This window comes from Sander vitreus, chromosome 7 (assembly GCF_031162955.1).
Source record: "Sander vitreus isolate 19-12246 chromosome 7, sanVit1, whole genome shotgun sequence".
Taxonomy (NCBI): domain Eukaryota; kingdom Metazoa; phylum Chordata; class Actinopteri; order Perciformes; family Percidae; genus Sander; species Sander vitreus.
The window spans coordinates 22,284,110-22,311,086 of NC_135861.1; the positions used below are offsets into that span (position 1 = coordinate 22,284,110).

At 40.7% G+C, this 26,977-nt stretch overlaps 1 protein-coding gene across 1 annotated transcript; it reads left to right on the top strand.

Annotated features, from left to right (window-relative positions):
* The first annotated feature begins 8,910 nt into the window (after positions 1-8,910).
* LOC144521097 (dysbindin-like) lies at positions 8,911-26,438 on the top strand. The gene is made up of 4 exons (XM_078255397.1): positions 8,911-9,118; positions 22,892-23,041; positions 24,109-24,258; positions 25,155-26,438. Exons 1-4 carry the CDS (start codon positions 9,076-9,078, stop codon positions 25,442-25,444), a joined length of 633 nt encoding a protein of 210 aa, XP_078111523.1. The 5' UTR covers positions 8,911-9,075; the 3' UTR covers positions 25,445-26,438.
* The last annotated feature ends 539 nt before the right edge of the window (positions 26,439-26,977 follow it).

The window sequence follows — 26,977 nt, forward strand, 5'->3', positions numbered from 1 at the left end:
TGTAATATGATGTATATAGACTGTGCTCTAAACAGAAGAGCAGCAAGTCAGCAACATCCAGGTGGTTTTGGTTTGCCCTCAGATTTCACTCCCCCCTCTATCTCCTTCTCTCTGTCCCTCCCTCCCCCTCTCTCCCTTACTCGTCCCCTTGTTGTCTCCCTCTGTCTGTCCTGCTTCATTATTTGTCCTTTCTCACTGGCTAAAAATACTTGCTGCCCTGTCACTATAACAGATCACCTCAGAGGAAATTTGCTGCCAGCAGTGGACAATGTTTGAAACAGCAGCAACCCCAACCACCCACCCACCCACACACACACACACACACACACACACACACACACACACACACACACACACACACACACACACACACACACACACACTGAACACACACATACCATGAGCCTTGAATCATAATGGTGTCAGTGGATTAGTATTTGCAACCGTGGGCTGATATATATAAAGTGTGTTTGTGTGCGTGTTAGACAAACAGGTGCAGTAACCTCATGAGGCTGACAGAGCTGCTGGAGGGTTGACAATGTAGGTGCAATAGTTACATTAGGTCACAGCAGTCAGAGAGATGGGATAACAGATACTATCTCACTTACACACACAGACAGGGTTGCACCTGTGCTTTGCTGTTCAAAATAACAGGAATATATTGTGTGAGAGAACTACTGAGTGGAGTGATGCAGACAAAGAAAATATGTGCGAGCAAATGTCCACAAAGCTTATGTGTGAAAATGGTTTTTTTTTATGCAGGAGAGAGAAAGAGAAAGAGAGAGTGCAAAAAAAGAGCGGGGTTGACACTCTTGTGACTCGTAAGAAAATTAAATAAACAACAACTTCTCACTCCTGCTTTCACACATGATGTGCAACTCAACCGAGTCTGTCGGAGACGGCGTAAGGTGTCACAGTTTAGTGCTCAGGAGAATTTTCCTTTATGTCTCCTGTTCCCAAGGCAACTGAGCAGCGACCTGTGATGACCCCTGAGGACTGGAGAGGGACGGAGGTGAAGTTGTCATTTAGCACAGGTCAGTGGACGAATATTATTGCATTCATCATTTCTTGCAGGTCACCCTACTGAGGTCGATAATCAGCCTCAGCGATACAGACATTTCTCTGTGGATCATATCATCTTTAGGAACATGGCACATGACATGAACATGTTGAACATGTGATCAGACCATATTTTCTTTATATTCATATTCATATATATTCATATTCATTTCATTAGATTTGTCATATGTGATATTTGTTTTTGTTCTTGCATTCAGGGCAGCCTGCCTCTTTCTTTTTCTTTCTTTCTCCCCATCTTTCCATCTGTGTGTGTGTGTGTGTGTGTGTGTGTGTGTGTGTGTGTGTGTGTGTGTGTGTGTGTGTGTGTGTGTGTGTGTGTGTGTGTGTGTGTGTGTGTCTGTGTGTGTAAAAGCATGCACCACAGCCCTGGTACCTGTATTTCAACAGGCCCTGTTGTCTCATTATCAGAGTGACATTTGTGCAGTCCTGTGGAGCCATCTGGATGCGTCCCACACACATGTGAGAGAAACCAGCCTGGGTTTGGATCTGACTCACATCAAACAGCCTCTCTGCCCACACACACACACACACACACACACACACACACACACACACACACACACACACACACACACACACACACACACACACACACACACACACACACACACACACACACACACACACACACACACACACACACACCAAATACAGACGGCACAAATAGAGCAGTTTCCATAAGCCAATATCTGACATTTAATGAAAAGTGTGGTGACACAGCGATTGATACAGATTTTCCAACCGACACTTTGCATCTTCATAGTTAATCTTTCAAGGCACAATAATGGGGGCTCATAATAAAGTAAGTGCCACAGGTTGGAGTTGTGAAACTGCCTTTATGGCTCACTGGCACAGAAGAAGATGAACATCAACTTGAGGTTATGGGTTGCTTCATTGTCTAGGAAAGTCCCAAAATTTAAACATCTGATCAAAGCTGATGCTTTACTCTTAGTTTCAACAAGATAATACAATCACTGAATGAGAAATAATATAGTATTGAAAGGAACAAGTAACAACAAATAAAAATGGCTAAAGAAGGTACAATCAACCACAAGGATGGCAATGAAAATAGCCATTTTTGTGTCAATAGTTAATGGTATTCTTAATTGCTGGAATCATTACTAAATTTCCTAAGAAAACCTGTTTGTGGTCTAGTGTGTGTAACATATACTGTAGTTACTAAGATTGATTAGGGCAGACAACAGGCCAATGTAACTCAATCACAGAAGAGATGTGAACACTGGGTTAATTCTACAATGCTGCATCTGGACCAATTTTTTTTCCTGGTTTCGGAACAAGCTGTAACATACTGAGGGGACGCTATGACTGTTGCTCGACATTTTGTGAAAAGACCCAATGCAGTTTCGCTATGACTGTCAGCGCAGCGAACCATAGAGAAGCACAAGTGCACACACAAGTGAGTAACTACAAAGTTAGCATACTGAGTCATTATCAAATGAATGCTATTGGTGTGGTGTGAAAGGTGCATGCACACAGAATTATGGGCCTCAAGAGTCCATTTCCTGAGTAGCTCTGTGCATGCCACTGTTCATTGACATGCTAAAGCTCAGCTGCATGCAAGGTAGGCCTCGCTCTATCCCCTTCATCTCGCTCTCTCTATCTCCTCCTACCTTCTCTCATCTATAATTGATTGCTCCTACTGTACCAACTTCATTTGCTGGCTGTGAATAATGAATGAGACACAGAGTGGAGGGACTTTTTCTTCTCCGCTGGTTTGATACCCTATTAGCCGTTTACAGTGTATCTGTGCTATCCATGACCAGGCCTGGGGTTCCCAACGTGTGCCACCGAGTGAAGAAACGCTGCCAAATAAGGCTGCTCTGTCGCAGGGAGAAAAGGCATGACAGCGTGAAAAAAAAGTGGAATAAATTCCATTGATTAGCATTATTTAAGACCAAGAAACAAGCATAATTTATGACTGACATACATATGAGTAACAGGCATGTCCTAAAGTGACAAGCAGGTTGTTTTAATACATGATTGAAGCATGTGAGGTGTATGTGTTGTTGGAAATAAGAACCAGGGACTTGGGGTGAGTGCATAATTCCCATTATAGCAATCTCACACTCTGTAAGCATCTTCACACACACACACACACACACACACACACACACACACACACACACACACACACACACACGGGTGCACATGCTACATACTGTACCAGGCACACATTCACACACTTTCAAATACACATGCAAACGCACACGCACAGAGACAAACTGTTCTCTGCCGCAGTGAGATGTGCTCTTTTGAGGTGCATGCCATGTGATGCACATTCCGCTTACCTACTCTACACAGCTCAATGGACTTTCAACCTGTGTCCAACACGCACACTCTCTCACTCACTCACACTCAACTCACACTTAACCAGGATTATTAATAGCGTGTTTCAGTTCCACAATGAGCTAGAGAAGTGCAAGCAAAGCAATTCAGAACTCTGGGGCCAAAGATGACGTACTGTTTTTTTTTGGGTGGGGAGGTAAAGTTACATCAACCAGAGACTCAAAACGGTGCTTTACACTTCCTGAAAGAGCTGACATGAGTGGCATGACCCCCTGCTGCTCCTGCCTTTCTCCCTTTATATCCCAGGCACATGCCTACACACATGTCCTCATTCATGAAAAAAAGGAGATTTGCTGACACAGACATGCACGCAAACAGATAAAAGAGCCACATTGTTAGCAGTATGCTGTTGGAGAATGTTGAAACTGACAGAAGGGGCTCGGTGTGGGCAGCAGAGGGCTGACGACACAGCAGCTGTTCGACTTTTTGCAACCTGATGATGCTGATGATGTGGAGGAGGAAGACGGCAGTGAGGAGAAGGTGGAGGTTGGGAATGAGGATGAAATCTATGGTGATTCCACCTTCAGCTTCATCTCAAGTGAAATGCTTCAATGTCTGAAAAGCACCAACATCCTTTTATTTCCATTTGCATCTTTCATTCTATTCCTCCCGCCGTCACCTCCGCTCTTCTGTCTGTCTCTTTCTATGGCCACACATCTACACAGTGAAAGAGGCAAACCTAAGACAAAGAGATCCTGATTGTCTGTCTGAACCTTGACTGTCTGAGTCTGAATATGTCTTGATCTGCAGAGGTAGATACACAGAAGCAGTTATAAAGAGAGGCAGAGGAAGGGTTGCGAGAGAAAAGACTAAGAACACAAGAGAGCGTGAGTGCGTGAGAAAGAGAGATGTACTGTAGGGAGCTGGAGGGAGAAAGTAAGAGAGAGACGAAGGGAGAATAGATGAGCATGAGAGTGTGTGAGTGAGATAAATAGAGACAGAGCGAGCAGGAGGAGGGGGAGAGTGTAAACAGCAGAAGGTTCACTGGGTTCAGTGTGCAGTAGAGGAGCTGAAAGATGGGCATCAGAACTCGAAGCCCAGGGGGCTGGATAGTGGTGCGTGACTCACATACTCATGCATATATTCAGGCAGGCACACATACACACACACACACACACACACACACACACACACACACACACACGCACACACACACACACACACACACACATTCAAATTGTATTTTATTTTCAAACATGAACTATTACACAAACCCTGGGGAGACAGAAATAATAGAGCCATTTGCAAAGTGTGTGACACATTGACACCCTTTTCAAATTTGTATTACAGTACCACTACCACCCAAAAATCCTCCTACATGTTCTCATTAGTTGATAAATAGATTCAAATATTTTCAAGGAAATTGCTTCATGGTAGCATTCAAAGATTTAATCACTGTTACATAAGTATAACAAAATGCCTTTCTACAAGGAAATATGCTGTGGTTTTTGTTGTGTAGACTCACAAAATACATAATATCACACCCACATGATCTGACATTTTCACAGACAAAAAAAAATATAGTTGACCTTTATATTTACAGGTCACCTAAACCATTTTACTGTGCGGTTTGCTTTTTCTTTATCTGACAATGACTAATATCCACAAGAAAATACTTAGTTCACTGCTGTATATCAATGGCACGGCTTATCACAGCTCAGCATGACGACGAGTCAAACCGATACTGAGTCCCCCAGTTTAAGCAGCCTGTTTTCTCCACATGAGTCACTAGTTCTCATTTAGACACTGAAAAACACTGCACACACTTGCAAAACTAACATTAGAAAACATCATGTTAACCCAAAAGTGCACTTTTTCACAGCTCGTCCGCAGAGACGCATAACACAATTAAAGAGCTGTGACTATTTCAAGTTTCAGGGCATATTGATTGAACTACAACATACATATCCAGACAGAGCAGAGAGCAGCTGTCAGAAAGTTTGAATGACATAGCAGGTACATATACTGTAACAGAGAGAATTGAATGTGGTGGTTGTGGCATAAAGCATTGCTGCTTTTAAAGAAGCTGTCACTCGATGATGTTGCATTCAATACAAAGTTTGGCAAGGCAAAGCTCTGTTTCACGCAAAAGGTTATGCATCTCACAGCTGAAGCAAGCATCCTCACAACTTTCTTGTCTCACAATTGCTAATTAACACCTTGACAGAGCTGTGTGCTCCATTCTCTGAGAACAAAGGCATTGCCACTGTCGCCTCTCCGTCCTGCCACACTTAGCAAACAGCACCTATATACTCCATATACTGGAGGCTTAGAGGCACAAGTTGGAACACTGGCAGGCAGGTGTGCACATTCATGCATTTGGCACTTGAATGTCTGTTGCCATGGTGACCCCCAGAATATCCCTATACAGCACAATGTGATATTTTTAATAAAGTTTGACTGCTTTGACTTCTCTGTCTGGTGCGGCTGTGAAGATGTGAATTAAAGATGTGAACTTTTTTTGTCAGTGAGGCTTAGCTGTGTGTTGTTTACCAGACAAATCCAGCAGCTTATGTCAGCAGGCTTACTGTGTATTGCTTAACCAAAGAGTAACATGAAGGCAAAGGGAATACTTACTATAGTGACCATGGCTAGTGTGTTTGTGTAGATGTGAATACATGTGTCTGTGAGTCGGTCCTTATGTGTGTATGCATGCGCAAATGTGTATATTTACCACAGTATGACTCACAAGCCACATCAGAGACTATGCTGCAGAAAATTGAGACAACATAGTTTCAAAGAGGAAGCCAGCACTGATAGAGCTGAAAGAGCCACACACACACACATGCACACACACTCATGCACAACTGAACAATAACACTGGAAATCCCCTTTTGTTTACCTGAATGAATTAAACCTGGGCGTATCTGAAACCTGAAATACACAATTAAAATGTGATTATGATTGTGTTTCATTTCCCAAAGATACATCTAATCAAAATCACACACTTGATCTGTTAATCAAACGTCAAAATAACAGCACATCTGAAAAATACTTGAGCTTCCTAATATGGACACCATGTATTAATGATGCTTATTTATGGCATTTCACTTAAAGAAAAGGCAAAAAAAAGTGTTTGTTGAGGGAATCCTTGTGCTTGTATGGTTACCGACACAGCAGGTGTTCCTTTAGTGTGAGCTTAAGTGTAATACACAAACTTCACCAGCAGATGCCAATATTGACTCACCAATGAGGTTAAGATGAGGAATCTTTGTACTCAACAATGGTGTTGGTTTTTACAGTGACAGGGAGAACCTTTCTCACATGCCAATAGTCATATGAGTTTATAGATGAGCACAGAATGGAAGCAGAACAGGCCATGAATCATTTCACTTTATATATCTTGATCTCCTTACGTAGGCTGCAATGAGATTTCCATGACATTAGTGGTTAGACTGGAGCAGCCTTTACCAGCTGAAGTGTGATGTAACTGGCTGTTAGAAGCCTCTTATTATGGGAAGGGGGAGTCAGGACCTGCGAGACTCCATGCTGCTAAGTGCCTATTAACCCCCCATGTGTGACAGTTACAGTGTGTGTTTGCAGCAGTGCGTGTATTTGTAGGAATATGTGCATAATGGTGTGTTTATGTGAGTGTGTGCATGTGTGTGTGTGTGTGTGTGTGTGTGTGTGTGTGTTTGTGTGTGTGTGTGTGTGTGTGTGTGTTTTTGTGTGTGTGTGTGTGTGTGTGTGTGTGTGTGTGTGTGTGTGTGTGTGTGTGTGTGTGTGTGCGTATGTCTGTGCTTAATTACATGTTAGTCCATCCTTATGTATGCTGTTCTTCACACTTGCATTAAGAAACCTCAAAAGCAACAAGAACAATTGGTTTTGATGGAAGTTTTCAATATTTTTTATATGAACCCACAAATGTCTGCAAACTTACTTAATGGTACAGAGGATCATGGGTGGAAATTCCAGGGACAGAGAGACCTTTTGCTGCTATTAATACATAACTAATGATGTACTTTCTAATAAGCCATGATGCCTACTGTAAATGTTATCAAGTCATTAAGGGCAATGGGTTTTTCACCTTTTAATTAGCTGTCAAGTCTGCAGATGTAAATGTTAACAAGTTATGTGGATGCTCTCCTGCTCTTTTCCAGAAGGTAAGTGCTTAGACTGTCCATTAGACAGGTCCTCCAAATTAAATAAATTGCTAGATAAAAAAAAAGACAAATGAGAATTTACACCAGCAAGTGGATTTTCTACAACCTGGGATCTCAAACTGGGATCTCAAAATGTATTAATGGCTTATATTAGTCCATTAATGAATAATACGTGATTTGTAAACAGTTAAAGGGGAACTTTCATGATTTTACACATCAATCAGTTTACTCATCATGGAGACTACTCAGCCTGTGAAAAGAGATGTATAATGTCTTTTGTAGCTCTGGAAGAGGTGAATTATGGGAAGTGTAGGATCTAGTGTTTTTAGCTAGTGGTGTGTTTCTACGGTTGGCAATGTTGTTCAGTCCATCCAGCACTTTGGTCCAGACTGAAATGTCTTTAAAACTATTGGATGGATTGACATAAAATTTGGCAAAGGCATTCAGGATAAATCCTACTGGGATTAATAGAGGAATGCGACGTACACGTTCCACCAAAACAAGTTCCTTCCTGTGGCTATTTTGCAGAGGCATCGTGGCTCTGCCCGGCGCCTAGCGCTGCCCATGACAATTGTGATTGCTTTAAAGAAATGCCAATAAACCAGTGCATGTTTTTCTTCCATCCCAGAATGCTGTGTGGACTAGCCAGACACTCCTCCGCAGCACTGTGGAGTAAGGTCTGGCAATGCGAGAATACAGTATACCTAATAAGAAAATGGTCCAGTGAAGAGAAAAGTTAAAGAAATAATAGAATAAATGCATAAACAAACACAGACAAGCAATTCATTACTTTAATATGACATGAGATGATGTAACACAACATAACATAGATTTTATTACATATAGCACAGTGAGAGTCAGTCATGTACATTTCTGATCTTCTTTGTAGTTGTGCTGAGAGATTTATTAATATGCAGTACCTCTTCTCTTATCACATTTTACTTCTAAAGCTTTCATCCTCCAACAAAGCGAACAAATTAATACATAAAAATATAAACCAAAGCAGTGATGGTTGAATCATGAGGGATTTAATCCTGGTATAGTCCTAAATAATATGTAAAAAGCCTATGCACTTTCTGATCCTGTTGACCCCTTTGTTGTCACCAGTTGGTACAGGCCACAATACCGTAGCCCACTATCACTCTCCGTTCCTAAGCAGCACAGCTCTTTACAACCCTACCGAGCCTGTCTGACAGAGAGAGCAAGACAGCGTGTGTGTGTGTGTGTGTGTGAGTAGAGAGGCAGCCAAGATGAGAGTGTGAAGCAGTGAGAGGGAAAACCTAGAAAAAACAGCAAAGGCGATCAGAAAGGGGAGGAGGGAGACAGCAAATACAGCAAAAAGGCATAGCAGAGTAGATAGTCTTTGATAGTCCTGGTGCCAAAGTCAAGAGATGCAATGACTAGATGACCAGCCACTACACACACCAGCATCCTGTCCTGGAGCCTTGACAGGAGGGGACAAGAAAAATCCACACACACTCAAAGGCAAAACACTCTCTTCAACCAGTCCCACATCCACGGGATCATGTCGTCTACTGGGTCAACCAACCACAACAAACGTCTGGCATGTAAGTAACCAACAGTGTATGAGCTAACAGAAATGTAGCTGAAGAAAAAGTGGTACAAAACAGACTTGCAGTATTGTACAGTTTATTGTAACTTAATGTCTTGTATAGGGATTTACTCTGCATTGTTGTTGCATTTAACACTAAATGTGCTCTTTTTTTCACTCTGGGCAGGTATTTACTACATTCCTTTACACAGTACAGCCCCTTCGGATGCTTTTGCATATGGGGGGCAAGGGAAAGTGTTATAAAATTGTACAAAGGGTATTAATTCCTTACTGCTGGTTCAGCTCTACATGAATCACGACTCATTCACAACAAAATAGTTAACTGTTCATGAGAGATGTTTAATTCAGTATTAGTTAGCTATTTGATAGGATAACAGATCAATATTAGCTGTACCTTATGTTACACACAGCGTGTATATAGGAACTGCATGGCTGTTACATAATTTCTTATGGTTTATGTTATTGAAAACTGTCCTCCAAGGATTCATTATATTATTACACACAGAAAAAACACTCAATTACACATGTTCAGTTTATCCTTTTACTTCTCGGTCCAGCCTTGAACCAAGCCTTATTAGCAGCTACTGTTAAAAACTAATTTCCCAAAGTAATAGGTATAGCCATAGGCCTTCTCTTTTTAACTAAATTAGCTTGACAGCCTTAATGCTGGTGCAACACTGTTGATGCAGATGAGGTTTAATCACAGTGAAGGGATAACAACTACTTCTTAGAGTCTGACTAAGCTACAGGAAGATGGTCTTTATATAGAAGGGATGACAGGGAAGACAGGGAAGACAGGGAAGACAGGCTAACTGCTACCTGCTTGCCAGAGAAACATTGTCTTGCTTTCTAATTGAACACATTACCTCACAAGAGGTGTTTCTTTGTGTTTAAGTGTCAATAGAATAAGCGATATTTTCATATATTTGCATGTGAGTGTTTCTTAATGTTTACAGACTAAAGACAGAGCGCTATGAGCTATTGAAAGCCCTGTCATGACTGACCTAAATCAGGAAAAGTGGGCATTGTTGGAGATCATTTTTGCATTTAGCCCTGAGTGAAGTGCCTTAATGGCTTTGGGAATTGGCCTGGGAATACACAATCTGATCAGACACTTACGGAGCAGGTGGTCAGACAAGGTTCAAGATACAATCACAGCACTGGGATCATAGGAAGCTGAAGATGAGAGTAAAGTAATGATGTAGTCTTGATTTAAATGATGTGTTTATGTAAAGTATTTGTAGGTAGAGCTTCCTGCAGTATGACGTAGTATGATGACGGTGGGTGTAGCAGAAATAGGTGGTATCATAAATGAGCTGTCTGGATTCACTTTCTACTACACGGCTGTGTGTTTATGGATGTGTTGTGTGCGTGGGTGGTGAGGGGAGTGGGGAAGCATGGCGCGGGAGGTGGCTGTTGTGGTGCAGTGATCTCACTCATAAATGATTTATGCTTGATGGATTGCTGTGGCCATGAGGCCAGCATAGGAGAGCGATTGGCTCGGTAAATAATAGCAATACCAAAAAATGATGTGGCTGTATACTGCTGAGAGCCGGGTGACACCATCATCGGCCCCCGGGGGAATAAGAAGCTGCATTAGAGGAGGCGTGGAGTTTGAGATAGATGGGCTGTCAAATGTGACTGGCCATGCAGTGCAACTGCCTTACTAGCTCTCTCTCTCTCACACACAAACACAAACACTCTCTCTCTCTGTTCACTAAAAACAGAAATATGATCATGGGATTTCTTTCCATTTGCCACAGGGGGACTGAAAGCTTGCACCATGTGACTCTTTGGTTCAATGGGAACATTTGTTCCCTGCTTTGCAGTTCCCAGGACTCTTGATGTACAGTATGATTGCACCATTAGAATGACACAGAGCGGCTAATGATGTATTTAGAGTTGAATGTTTTCATCATAGAAAATATACTGATAAGGTAGCCAGAAAAAAGAGAGAAACATGCATGCTGGGGCAAAAGAAAACAACACGACAGAGACAGACGTGTAATTTAGCACATTTTGATGGGAGTATAAAGACGAGCAGTGTGAATTATTGGGAGCAGAGCAGTGGAAGTTGCTAAAGGATCAGACCATGGAAGAATAATCAGAAGGATGAAAAAAATCATGTGCTTCAGCTCAACTGTCACCTCTGGCCCTGGACCACCCACTGCTACATCTTGTGTTAGATTCCTAGACATAAAGAAGTACTGATGATCTGATCAACAGCAATATAAGAGGGAAAATGTCTAATGGAGATAGAATTAGGATGATTGAGGAAATGTGGACTACAAAGAGGATAAAGAAACAAGAAAAAAAGAAAGGTTTTCTTGCCGTTTTAAAGCCAATGAAATTCTTTCTATTCAGTGTGCGTTTCTCTTGACACACAACAAATGCACAAAATGCATGGCGTCACTGCACCCTTGTTTTTGTCAGTATGAGACTTAGCTGAGGCAAGCAGACCTGGTAAAGCTCTTTGCCTCAAATCACTGACACTACAGCTACTTTCTACCGGGAATAATGCACAGCAGGCTCAGGTTGCATAACACCAGATTCTCCTTTCTTTGACAAACTCCCTTTTTTTCTTTCTTCCTTCCTTTCTTTCCTACAAACTCAGCCAACACATCCTACATGCATGTACACACAACCTAAACGCTAAACTGCATAATCATGCACTACAAATCAGTAGGAGTCCAGTGTTGTGCAGTTGAAGGATTGCACCAGCATTATGTAACAGTAAGCCCTAGGTAATTATGGTTCAGTGTGGGCTGAGATGGAGCAGGGATTTCTGGGTAGGGGGCATAGGTCCTGTGACAGATCACAAGTGTTATGGAATTTCAGACGGCAGCTCTTAAAATACTGTAAGTTTAACACGGTTAGTAGCCTACAGGATTTGTCTTTCTGTCTCAAGCCAGAGTGAAGTCTTTTCTTTACGTGTTTTCCCAAATAGAGATGAACAAACAGGAGTATTTATGGTGAAAGAGCTATAGAGTTAAGTACATTGTTTCCATTATCGGGTAATTACAGTTTTTGAATGGGAAAATCTGTTGAAATCCGACTTATTTAAATGTCTTCGGTATAATGCATAATTTTGGGTGAAAATAAGTGTAAGTGTATGCAGCCTTTTTCTGTCTGCAGTCACCACTCTGTCTCACTTAATGTCCCACCCAAAGCCGGGATTGCGGAAATTCCGCCAGATGCATGTCTTTTCAGCCGATGTCCGTTTCCTTCCGCTTTCTGTGTTGGAAATATAAACTCTGGTTGATTTATGAGGACTATGATTAACTGCTCCTCAGATCTCTGCAGGGTAAATCCAGACAGCTAGCTAGCCTATCTGTCAATCTGAGTTTTCTGTTGCACGACTAAAACAACTTTTGAAAGTACATGTTCCACCAAAACAAGTTCATGATTGTGATTGGTTTAAAGAAATGCCAATGAACCAGAGCACATTTTTGCGGAATGCTGTGTGGACTACATTCTGGGATAGGAGAAAAAAAAAACGCACTGGGTTATATGCATTTTTTTAAACCAATCACAATCATCTTGGGCGGGGCTAAGCTCCTTACGCAGCGAAGGTGGCTCTGCAAAATAGTCTCGAGAAGGAATTTGTTTTGGTGGAACATTTGTACCCCGATAAAAGAAACTGCCACATTACACCCATACAATATTAAATGAAGTTAAGTGTTCACACAATACAGTAACAAGCTATTATAATAAGCTGGATACATGGTTAAACGTAACTTTCTTACCGTTGTATCACTGTGTGTATTTTGTCCATAGTAATACCCACTAATCTGTCCCAAAACGTCCCAGTTAGATAGTAAATGCTATAAACATATTCCTTGTAAATCTTTACAATCATTCCCGGAAAAGACAAAGCAGGCCTGCCTTGCTGCACAATCCAAATTTTCTTCAAGACTTGCCATTTTCACCGTGTAGCTTGCTAGCTGAAAGTTTGTTGTTGTTTCCTGAAGCGAACAGAGTATGAGAACGGCAACACAAAGAGCAGAAGGTTAGGAAATCAGGCAATTATCCTGAAAATGTACTTCCGTTGATCCAGACTAAGAGTACAGTAATAGCCAATCAACATCACTAAAGGTTGCTGTACCTCTGACGGTCAAAGCAAAGCTGCTCCACTGAGTGAGCGCAGCTGTGTCGAACAAAGGCAGCAGATATTACTGAAGTTGCAATAAACATCACAATCTTCTATGATGAGGTTGCTAACACCCCTAGTGTTTCCGCTGGTATAAGGCGTAACAAAACAAAGTGCAGGGGCAGCCACTATCTCAGAGCAATATAACGCGGACCTGCTGATGCACATTCTACCTGCATTGGACCCGTTCAAAGACTCCAGTCTGCAGTGTAGTTTATGCATGCGATAAACTGATAAACCAGATAACTGTATTGTTGTTGGGCTTCATGATCAAAGAAAGTCTTTGTATCACTAGTACTTACTGTACATCTCATCTATTAACTAGAGCCTGCCCCAGATAATAATAAAACAGAAAACACAGCCTTGAATCCATCAGTCACCCAGGCTTCAATTGAAGAAAAAAAGGGAATATTCTCAGAGGTTGGTGCTGATGTTCCTGCTCCATAATGTTAGGACCTTGTAATGATGCTATGGTGAAACATCACAATATCATTTGGGGAGGAGGTGCAGGTTCAGCGCAGAAGCCTTCAGTCCTCAGAGTACATCTTCACACTGTGAAGGAGTTGTGGTCCTTGGACTGAGACTAATTCCTGGATCCTGTTCTGCAGTGGTAAGGGTAACAACACTGCTACTGTGTCCCAGGGTAACCATCAGCAGAATGAGTTTGAGATGTAAGACACTGCCAGGGCCACGTTTTGCACAACGTCAACAATCTTTTTCAAATAATATTGTTTTTACTGTCCATCAGTGGTTGTAACAAAGCCATGATGTGTTTTAGTGCAGTGTCAGCAGTCATAGACACACAATACATCTGGTAAATCAGTGGAACCAGCAGATTTGAAGCATTCTACCTCCTCTCCTTCTCCTCTCCTATTTTCTTCTTCCTCTTTTATAAACAGTCAGCCATCGCAGCCGTTCTCTGTTCCTTGACCCACCTACAACAAATCCTTTCCATGTGAGCTATACGTGTATTTCGTAGCCTATAAGGGTAAAGCAGCAGCCTAAAAACTGAATGGGCTGCTTCGTTTAACTAGCCTGGCTCCACCCTCCTAAGTACTTCCGCTCAATTTTCATTTTCCTTCAGTACTACATCTGGGTTTGCGGTATATTCTTGGGTTTTCTCCAGTCAAATTTTTACCGGGTCCAATCAGCAAACAGAGGGAGTGGCTGAGAACGATGACGTTGAGGTTGTGCACTAGTTCCATAATGGTGGCGGAGAAAGATGCGAGCGAAGCCATTCAGTCCGCTGCCGAATATCCAGAAGCTAAAGCCCGAGCAAGAACAATCTTTGCTGAGTTTTGTTGGTGGCCATGATGTTGTGGCCCTCCTCCCCACGGGGTTCGGGAAAAGTTCGCTCCGTTAGTGGTGAAAGAGTTGGCTAAGGCTAACGCTAGCGATGCTAATGCTAAATATAAGCCTTGTCGGTATCCCCTCTTGTTGCACATGCGCATGACATACGTCACGACCAAACATTAGCAATTGGTTATGGCAGATCCAGAGTGGCTCTGGGCAGATCCAATAGTTTTAACCTTTAACAGAGTACCCGCCTTCAAGGAAGTTAACACTTGTCAATGGATGAAATGAAATGTACGAGAGTCTGGTAGGACCAGGCTATCGTTTAACACCAGGACTGTTTCATCAGACTTTGTGATCACCGACCCTTACACAAACTTGAACAAACATCAGTATCACCCATTTGCTGGCAGTCAGTGTTCATACGTTCATTATTCATTATGCAACTATTTCTCATTTTCATTACAATTTGGACAATTTAACTTTGGACTGCCTTTGAGAGACTTAAACTTACGTCCGATTGAAAGTGGAAAAATACTTTACTTGATGAGCTAAACAGTCACATAAGGATCGTTAATAACCTCTGTCAAAAGCAAGGGATTCCCTCTTGGAGGCTGTGAACACCATCTGGGTCTCACACCCCAATTTGAATGGACCTCCTACGTCTTCCACAGCAGGGTGGTAGAAAACTCAGAGGTTATCTGGATGAGTCAGCCTTTTTACATACATGTTTTTCTCCCACGCTGGGGCAGACAGATGGAAACATGCAGAGGAGCTTGTGCGTGGGTTGGGCATGTCAAGTGGCAACTTGAGTAGCAAAATTTGATTTTTAGAGAAAGCGACGAGAGAGAGAGAGAGGAAGAGAGAGAGAAAACCATAAGGCCAGCCTGCAAAGCTGTGTAGTTTCATCATCATAGGCCTCGTCAATGCTGTATCAGCCTGTACAGCCTGTTCTCACAGAATTCTGTGAAATGATCACGAACTGTTAACACTGCATTACGTGGTGGTGGCACGGAATGTGTGAAAATTCCGTGTGGCCACCATGGAAAACAATGCCAATGTAAAGTCAACGAGAAGATGATGTAGCATTAGGAGCGACTACGATAGCGAGTAGTATGAAAGCCCGAAAATCCGTGTAGGGAGGTTGGTTGGGGTGGTGGATGGGTCAAACAACACAGGACTTTCACCCAGGAGACAGAGGATCATGTCCCGCGTGTCAGGTTTTGTAAACCCAACCGTAACTGTCCCGTTCTTCTTTTCCTAAACCCAACCGTTTATTGTTTTCCTAAACCCAACCATCCCGTTCTTCTTTTCCTAAACCCAACCGTCCCGTTGTTGTCCCGCGTGTCATGGAAACGTAAGCCCACCCACAACCTTTTCCTTAACTTAAAGAGCCATGTTCATTTCACAGAATTCTTCCGTGGGCCCATCACAGAATTTTTTTGCGATTCCATGAAACTGCCACAGATTTTAAGTAAGGGGCCGTGTTCATTTCACGGAATTCTGTGAGATCAGATTGCCCTGTAGGCTGTAAACCCAGATTTAGTTGTAATTAAACTTTTTAGTGGTCACTACTTATTCTTTAATGTTTTGTTTAAAAACATATTCATTACTAAATCACATTATTTGTTTGTAATAATCAGCTTAAAGGTACAATATGTAACTTTTCTGCATTAAAATGTCTAAAAACGACCATACCTATCTTATATATTTTTTTGAATTGTAGTTACACTATCCCAAATGTTTCCACCAAATGGCAAACCCAGAGAAATCTGTTATTTTATTTTCAGACACGTCACGTTTAATTTATTCGCCCGTCAGTGACGTCATATAACCTTTCACCATCTAGTTACTCGTAACTTCCGTCAAAACATGGGCACCCAGATGCTACGTTCGAGAGTAATTGTAAATCATACAATGTCACAGAAAAGAATACTTGTAACACTGCTTTTTCTGCCAAAAGGCATCATTTTGTGATTATTTACATGTCACTTTGCAACACAGTAATACAGCAGAAACTTTATTTATTGATACATGTGAATATTAATCCAGCTTAATGTTACTACAATGTATGTGCTGGTTGACAAGTAGCTAACATTAATGCTAGCTAATGCTTGGTGGATAACATTATAGGGTTACAACACCGTTCATCACGCTCATAAAGTTATTAGTAGTATGATTGTTTTGACCATGGATAAAAGCAGCACTGCGCTAACCCACGAATAAGTTCACTAGTAACGTTAACGTTAGCTGTATAGATAGACGATTAATCTAATGCTAATTCAGCCAGCAAGCACACCCCGCTCTGCCTGCCTCACTCCCCCGGCACAAAGAGACTACATTCGGGATGATAGCTGACAACACAGCCGGGACATGTAGCAATAGCTAGTTACCGTTAGCCCCAGCCGGTGCCGTGTGCTTACGACGCTAACGGCAGTTTAATGAAGCGTCGGGAAACAGAGAATAGCAGACCCAGGCATCCTAGTCACAACATCGGCGATCCATAATGTTAGCTAGCTACGTCTCCGTTAGCGTTACCGGTGTTTGTACCGTAAATCTCCTCCCTGCCGAATTTCTCCCCCCTTCGCGTTTAGCTGTCTTTACAGTTAGCTAGCTAAATTAACCCGACAAAAAGGTGGTTTAAGCAACAAAACGAATAGTTAAGATTATAGAAAAGTAAAGGGGGAGATCTGGCAGCTGTGAGATGTTCTCATGCTGCTGACAACAGCAATCGAACATCATCACCGTCGCGGAGAGTCCCCCTGCAATCCCTACCCACACCGTCTCTCAGCCTCGTTGAGTAGCTAGCTAGCTAGCATTACAGTAAACCCCGTCCAACCGGTAAAATCCAAAAGGTGACATTGGCATGTGAAATATACTGTGATAGTGTGGTTTTAGCTGCTGGCTAATGATTAGCCAGCAGCTAAAACCTGCTAACGTTAGCCACTAATGTTAGCTTTCTGGCTCACTAGCTAACTGGTCAGCTAGCTGCCAATACAGATTGAATCAAGAAAAACGTAATTATGTTGGGGAAACTGCAGCTATTTTATTAGTATGACATGAATAAACGTTACTAAACGTAACGTGAATAAACTTGAATGGGTAAACTCGTCCGTGAACAGATGCATTCTAATCAACGATAGCGTTTAGCAATAAAAACTCCCATAATTCCAGCAACTTCCCAACGTCCCAACGTGTTTACCATCCATTGTTTTGTGTAGTGGCAGAAAGTTACATATTGTACGTTTAAGTATGCAGTGCATAGATCATATTAAGCAGAGATAACTAAGGACGTCCTTAGTTATCTCTGCTTAATATGATCTATGCACTGCACACTTAAGCTGATGGGAGGGGGCAGGGTCATTTGAACTCCAGGTTCTCCAATATGAGGATTTGGTGCTTCTCTTTGTCTTAAAATGACTGTAAACTATATATTTTTTGTTATATGGAGTGCTGGTCAATTAAAACAAGGCATTCAATGACTTTGCATAGGACATTATGACAGACATATTTAATTGTTTTCTGAGCTGATCTCTTCTATAAACCACGCAACACACACAAATACAGTAATCAAGACAAAATATCTGCACATTCATTGATTATGAGCAGCCCTATTTTTTTGCCTATTTCACAAGTGTATATAATATGAAGACACACAGATGGGTGTCAAATTAAACAAAAAAAAACCATCATGAAGTAGGGTGTTACGTACTGTAATTAATTAATCATCTTCATAACAGAATAATCTGCTGATTATTTTTTTCAATTCATTGAATAATTCCGTCAAAAAACAATCAAAAATGCCAGGAACCCAACATGATATAATCCAATGTCTTGTTTGTACAACCAGCAGTCGAAAAAATGAAACATCTTTAGTTTTATGTTGAAACAGGGACAAGCAGATTCTCACCTTTGAGAAACTGAAGCAAAAATCTGCAAGAAAATCTTTTTGACTGAAGCAGAATTGGTTGCTTGTCTCCAGAACTGTAATGCAAAGTAGTGTTGCAAGTAAGATAAAGTTTTTAAATATAAGATACAAAAAATTCCCCAATGTAGCTCAGGGTTTGGTGATCTGATGCCACCAATAACAGTACCCACAGCAATAAGATAAACTCTGCATGTTTCACTATATCAACTTTTTCTAGTTAGATATATTACTGATAATCACATTATTTCCTTTCATGTCTGGACACTACTGGTTTATATTTAACAACACTGTAAGCTTTATATCATTGACTGCGTTCCCAACAGAAATATCACTGTGAACCGCAGAGTGGTTTTCTGCCTCCACAGAAAGCTTAAATGACAGAATAAAAGGCTGTTGTTAGTGCATGACAGTGGACACACACCCCTACAGGGCTGTGGAAGAGTGACTGACAGATTGACTAGCATAGGTCTCCAGAGATGGGGCTGTCTGAAGAGGCAGGCTAGGTCACACAGACGTGTTTGTTTTCAAACAAGAGGAAAAGTAGCACTATGTAGAGGTCTGTAGATGAAGTACAGTGAATTTTGTTCCTGTGCATGCTGAATCCATCTGCCATCTGCATGGAAGCTTCCATGACTAACATGTTTACATGTCATGTTACACACACTGGTTGACAAAATGAGCATTAACTAAATGCATGCATACGCAAAAGCATGAATGCATAAGCACAGACTTGTACAGTTTATGTGAACACACAGTGCAATCATACACACACACACACACACACACACACACACACACACACACACACACACACACACACACACACACACACACTTACACACACAAACATTAAAAAACTTGTGACATGAGTCAAAGTGTCATGGAGCCCAGTGGGAGAAGGCACAATGTGTGCTGAGGAGGATGTAGCACGGTTACACAACCACAGCTGGTCAGCATGGCAGAGGTCGATGCTGTAAGGTAGACCTAAGGACAGATGCTGTCTTGTTTTTATTATAACATGTCTGCATTGAAATAAAAAAAATTATCCCAATAAAGTCACACGTTGGTAGATAGCTAGGGGATCTTCAGAGATTTGGAAGGTTTGCAACAGATGACTCTTCCTTTTCTGTTCGGATTCTGCCCATACATATAAGTCTGCAAACACCAAGAAAGGAGTAACTGCAGCTTAGAGATGGTGCTTGAGTAAGGGGCATTTTGACAACACACACACACACAAACACACACACACACACACACACACACACACACACACACACAAACACACACACACACACACACACACACACACACACACACACACGCGCACACACACACACACACACACACACACACACACACACACACACACTCCGAATCAAGGGCCAATCAAAAGCCACTCTGTCAGAACACAACATTGTTTTGGCACACCAACCAACATCCATGAACCAGAGATACTACTGTATAAGTTGCAGTTAGATACATCTGTACTTACATGCACTTACACTTACATGATTTTGGCATAAGAGTCCAACATACTACCCCTTACTGTAATGTTAAAATGTGCAATTGGGAACACTGTTGAGTTTTGGGCACACACAAATTATTACTTCAAAATAAACCTATTTGCCGCAGTGTTCAATCAAATGTTTGGTTAATCACATAGCTAATGTAATGCCATTCATACAAATCTCCATTTGTTGTAAAGTGATTTTCAGACTGCATGTTTGTTTGATCATGACCACTAGAGGTCAGACTAATATTAGGAAAACATTTATTTTGCCTTAAGAAGAGTCCCAGAAAGGGCTGACTGAAAGGGGAAAGAAAAGAGAAGATTAATGGACCGTTCGGTATTTATGGAATGGACCACCGGAGGAAAATAGGGGAGGGTGTGTGTGTGTGTGTGTGTGGGTGGGGGGGGGTTGCTGTTTTTGTATTCATAAATATAGCAAAATTTCAAAGTGGCTTGTTTGGTGCATATTTTTCCATGTAGCTCTCAGTCTCGGCCCCCATCGCTAGTTAGTGGCTCTGGGCAGATCCAACAGTTTTAAACTTCAACAGAGTACCCACCTTCAAGGAAGTTAACACTTGTCAATGGAGAGTGGCCAGACTCCAAGGGGGTAAGCTTCTCCTCGGAACGCGCTCCTATGGCGCCATTTTGATGCTAACAAGCCATCACCTCCCGTTAGCATTCCATTGACTGCCATTCATTTTGGCGCCACTTTGACAGCAAATAACTTTACATCTGAAGCGTTTAAAGACTCTATTTGTCCATTGTTTATTTCTAAAGAAACACGAGGTTCCATTACCTTGTATCTCACGTTATGGCTCCGTAGCAGACGTTTTTGTAAAAATAGGCTAACGATTGTGTCTTAACCACGCGACTTACTGTCGCACAGTAGAGAAATTACGTACAGTACAGGAGAAGCTCGCAGGCAGTTTCGACTCACATTAGCTGTTTAAGTTTAATTACTAATGTTAACTAGCATTTTAGTTAGCAATAATTAGCCTGTGTCCATGTTATCTCCTTACATATACCTACGCTCTCCGTCTCTGCAAGATTTGGAATGATTGAGATTTCTCTTGGCACAGCTACCAGAAGATGTACAACTTTCAGACAGGTTGCTCACGTCACATCTACGTCTTTGAGCTCAGTTGGAGGCTGCGCAGTAACGCTCAGCCATCACCAGATAAGCGCTTCTAATAGCCTTCACTGGTCTCCGTCCAGAGCAACGGGATCTGTTGGTCCATTTTATATATGTCAGTGCAAGAGTCTGGTAGGACCAGGCTAGCGCTTTGCACACTCACACACTTAACTTTGAATTTCTGATTGGGCGGGCCAGCTGTCAATATGGATTATTACCCAGTGTGCTTTGTTGAATGGTCTCAATGTTTTATTGTTTTATTTAATGTGAATACTAGTTTACTAGAGGAGTAACTTATATTTGAAGTAATGCAGTAATGCAGGAAGTGTGCATTTAGTTTCCATGCTTATTGTGTTTCCACAACAACGTTAGTGAGTAAATCTACTGAAATGGCCACCATAATAGTGGAGTGTGATGTGTAAGATAAGAAAGCAGAGGTTAAGTCATGTATGTCATGGTTGTAAAAAACAGTGGCTATCTGTACATTGTTGCCAAGCGCTAATCAGTACAGAATGCATCAAGATATTATTGGTGAGGGTCATGCCTTTTTTCCCAATTATTTTGGAGGGTCATAGAACAATGTATTGCTGGCGAAGGGAGGGTCAAGTCTATTTTGACTAAAGATACCAAAACTCCTCCGGTAGCTCCTCAAATGAAAAACGAACAGTCCCTAAAGAAAACAAGAACTATTGTATTTGAATACTGTATATGGCATCAGGTTACTAATACAATAGGTATGGCGATTATTTCGTTTGTTATAGGAGACACTCTACAGTACATTAACGCTAACTGCTAGTTCACAAATTAGCATATCATGTTATTGAGGTCTGAGTTTTAGGGAGACATTTCTTTTCACAATAAACTTATAAATCACGGACAACATCTTGACAACTGATAATACTCAGTTGACTGTTGACTGGTAATTATCTTCGTTTCTTTTAGATGAGTTACTGTCACTTCTGTTGCTTGACAGGTAACTTTAATGTTTAGAGGTTTGGCAAATACAAAGAAAAAACCTGCAGCTAATAATGGGAGATGACAGGACATAAATCCACAGATCATTGCAAGCTTTGATAGTTGTATATCCTGTATATAATATATTCCTGTAAGAGGCAGGAAAGATACCAAGGCAACCACAAACATCTTCATAACCGTTTGATATTTTTTAAAAACACTTGTTATGAATTGTATGGTATTGGTGTCACCTTGTGAGTCTGTGTATGTGAGTGTGTGTGAGTGTGTGTTTGAGTCATCATGGCAAAATGTGGTCCTGGAGACAAACAGTGGCAGTTAGTACTTGGGTGTTTATATTTTTTTATGTATGTCTGTCTGTCTGTGACAGATTTTGTCACCGCGATTGCGCAACAACTGTGCAAGATACAGCCATAAAACGTTTGATTTTAATTGAGATCAAAAATAAAGGCAGAGTTCAAAGATGGGTGTGGTCTGAGCAAGAGCGCTGGAAGTAGGGGGTAGCAATGCCCATGGCCCGATTTGGTGTCGTGGCTGGTGTGATCCCATCGCAAGATGGTCTCTAAACTAGTTCTTATTCCATCTTCTATCAAGAAAAAGGTAAGTATGCTGCAGTGCCTCTTTGATATACATACTTTTGGGTAAAACACAAGTAAAAGAACAGAAAAGGAGTAAACTCTAAAGAAATGCGGACAGATACAAAGAAAAGGGAATTCCAAGGCAATCTGTAAAAAGTGATTAAACTGAATGTTTTTTTTGTACGTGTCTTGTTTGTGTGGTCAGCGGAGAAAGACAACTCTCAGCGGGTTTTGGACAATGATTCTGCTCAGCACCTGAAGCTGAAGGAAAGACACCGCTTTTTTGAAGAAGTCTACCAGCATGACGTGGACAACTACCTGCCCTCTGCTCACCTGCAGGTCGACTGCAGGAAACGTAAGTGACTGTCCAGTCTTGGAGGCATAAATACTTCACGTGTTTTGATTTTAAGAAAATAAAAATTGGTTGTGAAATGTTTTGAAAGATACTGATCATCGGCAACTGTTTTAAATCTTCTTAGCTCAGAAGAAGATTTGGCAAAGTATTTACAGGTTTAAAATAGGGTTAAAATATCTTCTGTTTTAATATAGGATATTTCATATATCGATAACGATATACATCACACAATATAGCATGTTTTCTGGTAATTCAATAAATAGTCTATATGAAATGACCAGAAGGTAAAGCCTATTTTTGTATACTTCTGTGTGAATTAAATACTTGACAAATGGAAAGTACAGAGTATTCTCTCATTTCATTAACAACTTAATTGCAAAATGAACATAACGTGCAAGGATCAGAATGTAAAGCGTCGTCAAAATGATGTAAAATTTGTCCGTAACGCAGTTTGACCGCTAGTTTTTTTCGACATCACAATAGAAACGATATAGAAAAAATTTATACAATAGACATTTTTATAACGTTGCAACGATATTGTCATATCGCTCAGCCCTAGTTCCAAAATGCACTCATAGCCTGTGTTTAATTGTCACTATTTATTAAGATAATTTAAAAAGACCCAGATTCAGGTGTCTGACTCAAAAGCTGGTAACATGCATTACCTCTGACTTAAACAGGGTGTATTTATGTTTTGTTTTGCCTGCATATACCGCAGGTCCTTTATACGAGCAGCAGCAAGACTCTTTAATACAACATTATAATGTGGCACTGCTAGCTGATTCTGCAACATGAGCCATCACTACACTACAATAGTCTGCACTATGCATATTTATTCATGTATTACTCCGTGTCACCTCCTACTGTGCAATAGGACATTTCTATTAATCTTTATATCTGTTTATCTGTGTATATATATATATATATATATATTACTTGTCTGTTTTTAATAAGGGTGTTTATATATAACTATTATTATTATAAATGTTGTTCTATTTATTCTATTTCTTATAATACTTTTTGTATATTTTTTAATTTGAATAAACTCTATCTTATCTTATATGCAGCCCCCATGGGAAGTATCTCTTCTATGGAGGTAAATGTGGATGTCCTGGAGCAGATGGACCTGATGGACTTCTCTGACCAGGAGGCCCTGGACGTGTTCCTCAACTCAGGCTCAGGAGCAGATGAGGGAGCGCTGGCATCTCCACTACCAGGTGCACTGAGCTGCAATCGACCTACTGCCACCGTACTTTCATAAAGCCATCCCATTTTCACATGCACATTTCACATGCACATCAAACTTTCTTTTCTTTTCTTTTCTTTTTCTTTTTACATCAGGTGCAACCAAACACGGTTGTACATTTTGTTACTGGGACAGTGTGTGGTTATTTTGTATGGAAAGACTGCTCCAGAGACAAAATGCACAGCACTGCTGTATTGTATCAGTGTGTAGGAATATGTAAAATTCTAAGTATACAGGTACATAAACATTTTAAGCGGGTTTCATGGGCAAAAGTAAAATAAGTATCTTTTTCATTCTTTGGAGGTAAAAAATGTAAGTTTTGTATGACATTTTAGGTGAAATTTATCAAAATCACATCCTATAATCAGTGTTTAAAGAATTACTGAATCTATGAACTATTCTTGCAATCTCTACATTTGTGCTTCAGCTAACCATCTAATGGGAAAACAAAAGATTTTTTATTTGATCTAGGTTTCTCATCTGGTTTCACTGTAAATCAGGAGAGCCATATGATATGATTTTTTTATTTTGGTAATTGTGTTTTTATCAAGAAATCCCCAGCTTATTAATTTGTGGTTTGTCAAAACTCCACCTGAGGTCAGCTGCAAAACAGCATTGAAACTTTTTATCAGGGAAGTTAATTTTCAAGGAAACCTTTTCAGCAGCCTTTCAAATGAATCTGCACTTTTATTTTGAAACGCTACCAGAGAAACCTTTTTTTTTTTTTGTAGTTAGCAAATCTATTTGCGTGGGCCAACCATATCAATCTTATATATGGGAAACATTGAATAATGCAGGTGCACCCTGTTGAAAAAAATAGCACTGACAGAACAGGTGCAGACATGTTCTAACAGCGTCTGTTCACAGAGGACGAAGAAGAGGATGAGGAGGATGAAGATGCAGAGGTTGTATACAGGGAGCGCGCACCTTTGAAACGGCAAGATGAAGTTCAACACGGCTCAAAGTCACGCATGTCCTCTACATCATCGGGTTCCAGCGATACCAGTGGGGGTGGAGTCGACACACCCGTGATCCAGTCGGACGATGAAGAAGTCCATGCCGACACTCTGCTGCTAACCTCTGTTCCCCATACCAGGGATGAAGAAACAGAGGAGGAAGACGAGGAGGAAAGATGCCTTGTACCTAAATCTTCATAAAGACTGAATTTAACTCTCTTTAGACACATATAGAGTTGGTAAAAAGAGCCTGAGATCTTTCTGTCTCATTTGCTTTATTTACTTTCTTTTGGGGAAAACCTTAGCTAGTTAGTTAGTTATGTTTTATTTCTGTGTCATGCCAAACATTTTGGCCCATCCCACATGGGATTACAAGACACCACAAATTTACTTATTTAACAAACATCTTCCTGTCGCATATACAAATCATTCGGAGAAATACATGAATACAAATATATACATATACACACATATACACATACATATATGTATATACATGTACACACACACACCACACACAAACAACAAATTCTCATCTACAATTTATCTCGATAAAGAGCTTTTTTCCTCTCCTTAGCATGGTTGACCTGGCTGTGATTTTCTGCATCTTTTGAATATTTCCCTGAGTACATTGGAGTTTTCATTACAACTTAAAATCTATTTTTCCTAAGTGTTAAACACTTTATAGTAATGAATTGTGTGTTGAAACTCTTAGCAATGGTGCCTCAAGTATCTTGAAATGTGTATGCAAACAACATGAGTCATCCCATTCCAATGCACTAACATGTTCTGACTGTGATACAAAATACTCAAGATTCAATGCCAGAGGGAAACCACCCTCCAGCAAGGATGCCGTTTTATCATAAATCAACATGAGGCAGAAATCATGCGCAGTGAACAAAACCCAACAAAAAGTTGAATTTCTTTAACAACATCATGAATCTATGTGCAAACTATTTACAATATCATGAATGGAACTCTATTTGTAAATGCATGCAATTTGTTCTTGTTAGTGACTACATTATGTTTTCAACTATGTAAATGCAGAGTGATGCATTACTGTACTTAAAGTTACTCCTCTCCTGCACGTAATGTGTGTAATTTGGGAGTTTGAGTGTGTGTGTGTGTGTGTGTGTGTGTGTGTGTGTGTGTGTGTGTGTGTGTGTGTGTGTGTGTGTGTGTGTGTGAGGGTGTGGATGGTAAATATTACAATACAAGAGGTATTCCCCTGGTGCTTCTTTCAAAGCAACCTTTTTACAGTGTTAATCATGATGTGTATCTCTTCCCCACTTAAACATCTCACCATGAAATAAATAAAAATGAAACAAAGGTTAAAATCACTAAATTTACTGTATGTTTGCCTGTGTTGTCTGTCTTCCAATCATTGGCTTTCGGTTTCCTCCTGTGCTGTTTCTAAACCTCTTCTTTGACTACTACTGAGTATTCAATATTTAAATGTATCAAACGGAACGCTAAACATCAATTTGAACAATGCTTACTGTATACTGTATACTTAAATGATAGTTTAATAATTTTTTACTTGCTGTAATCATTCCCTTTTCATACTGGATGTTAAGAGGACATTTCACACTCACAGGTTCACTCTATATCACACATATCAGGAGCTGTTTATGAGTGCCCAACATTGTGTTTACCCGTATCATAGTGTGCAAGTGAGAAAACTATTTTCCAACAGTTGCTTCTCTCCTCTCTGTGCATTGAGCTTTCTGGTTC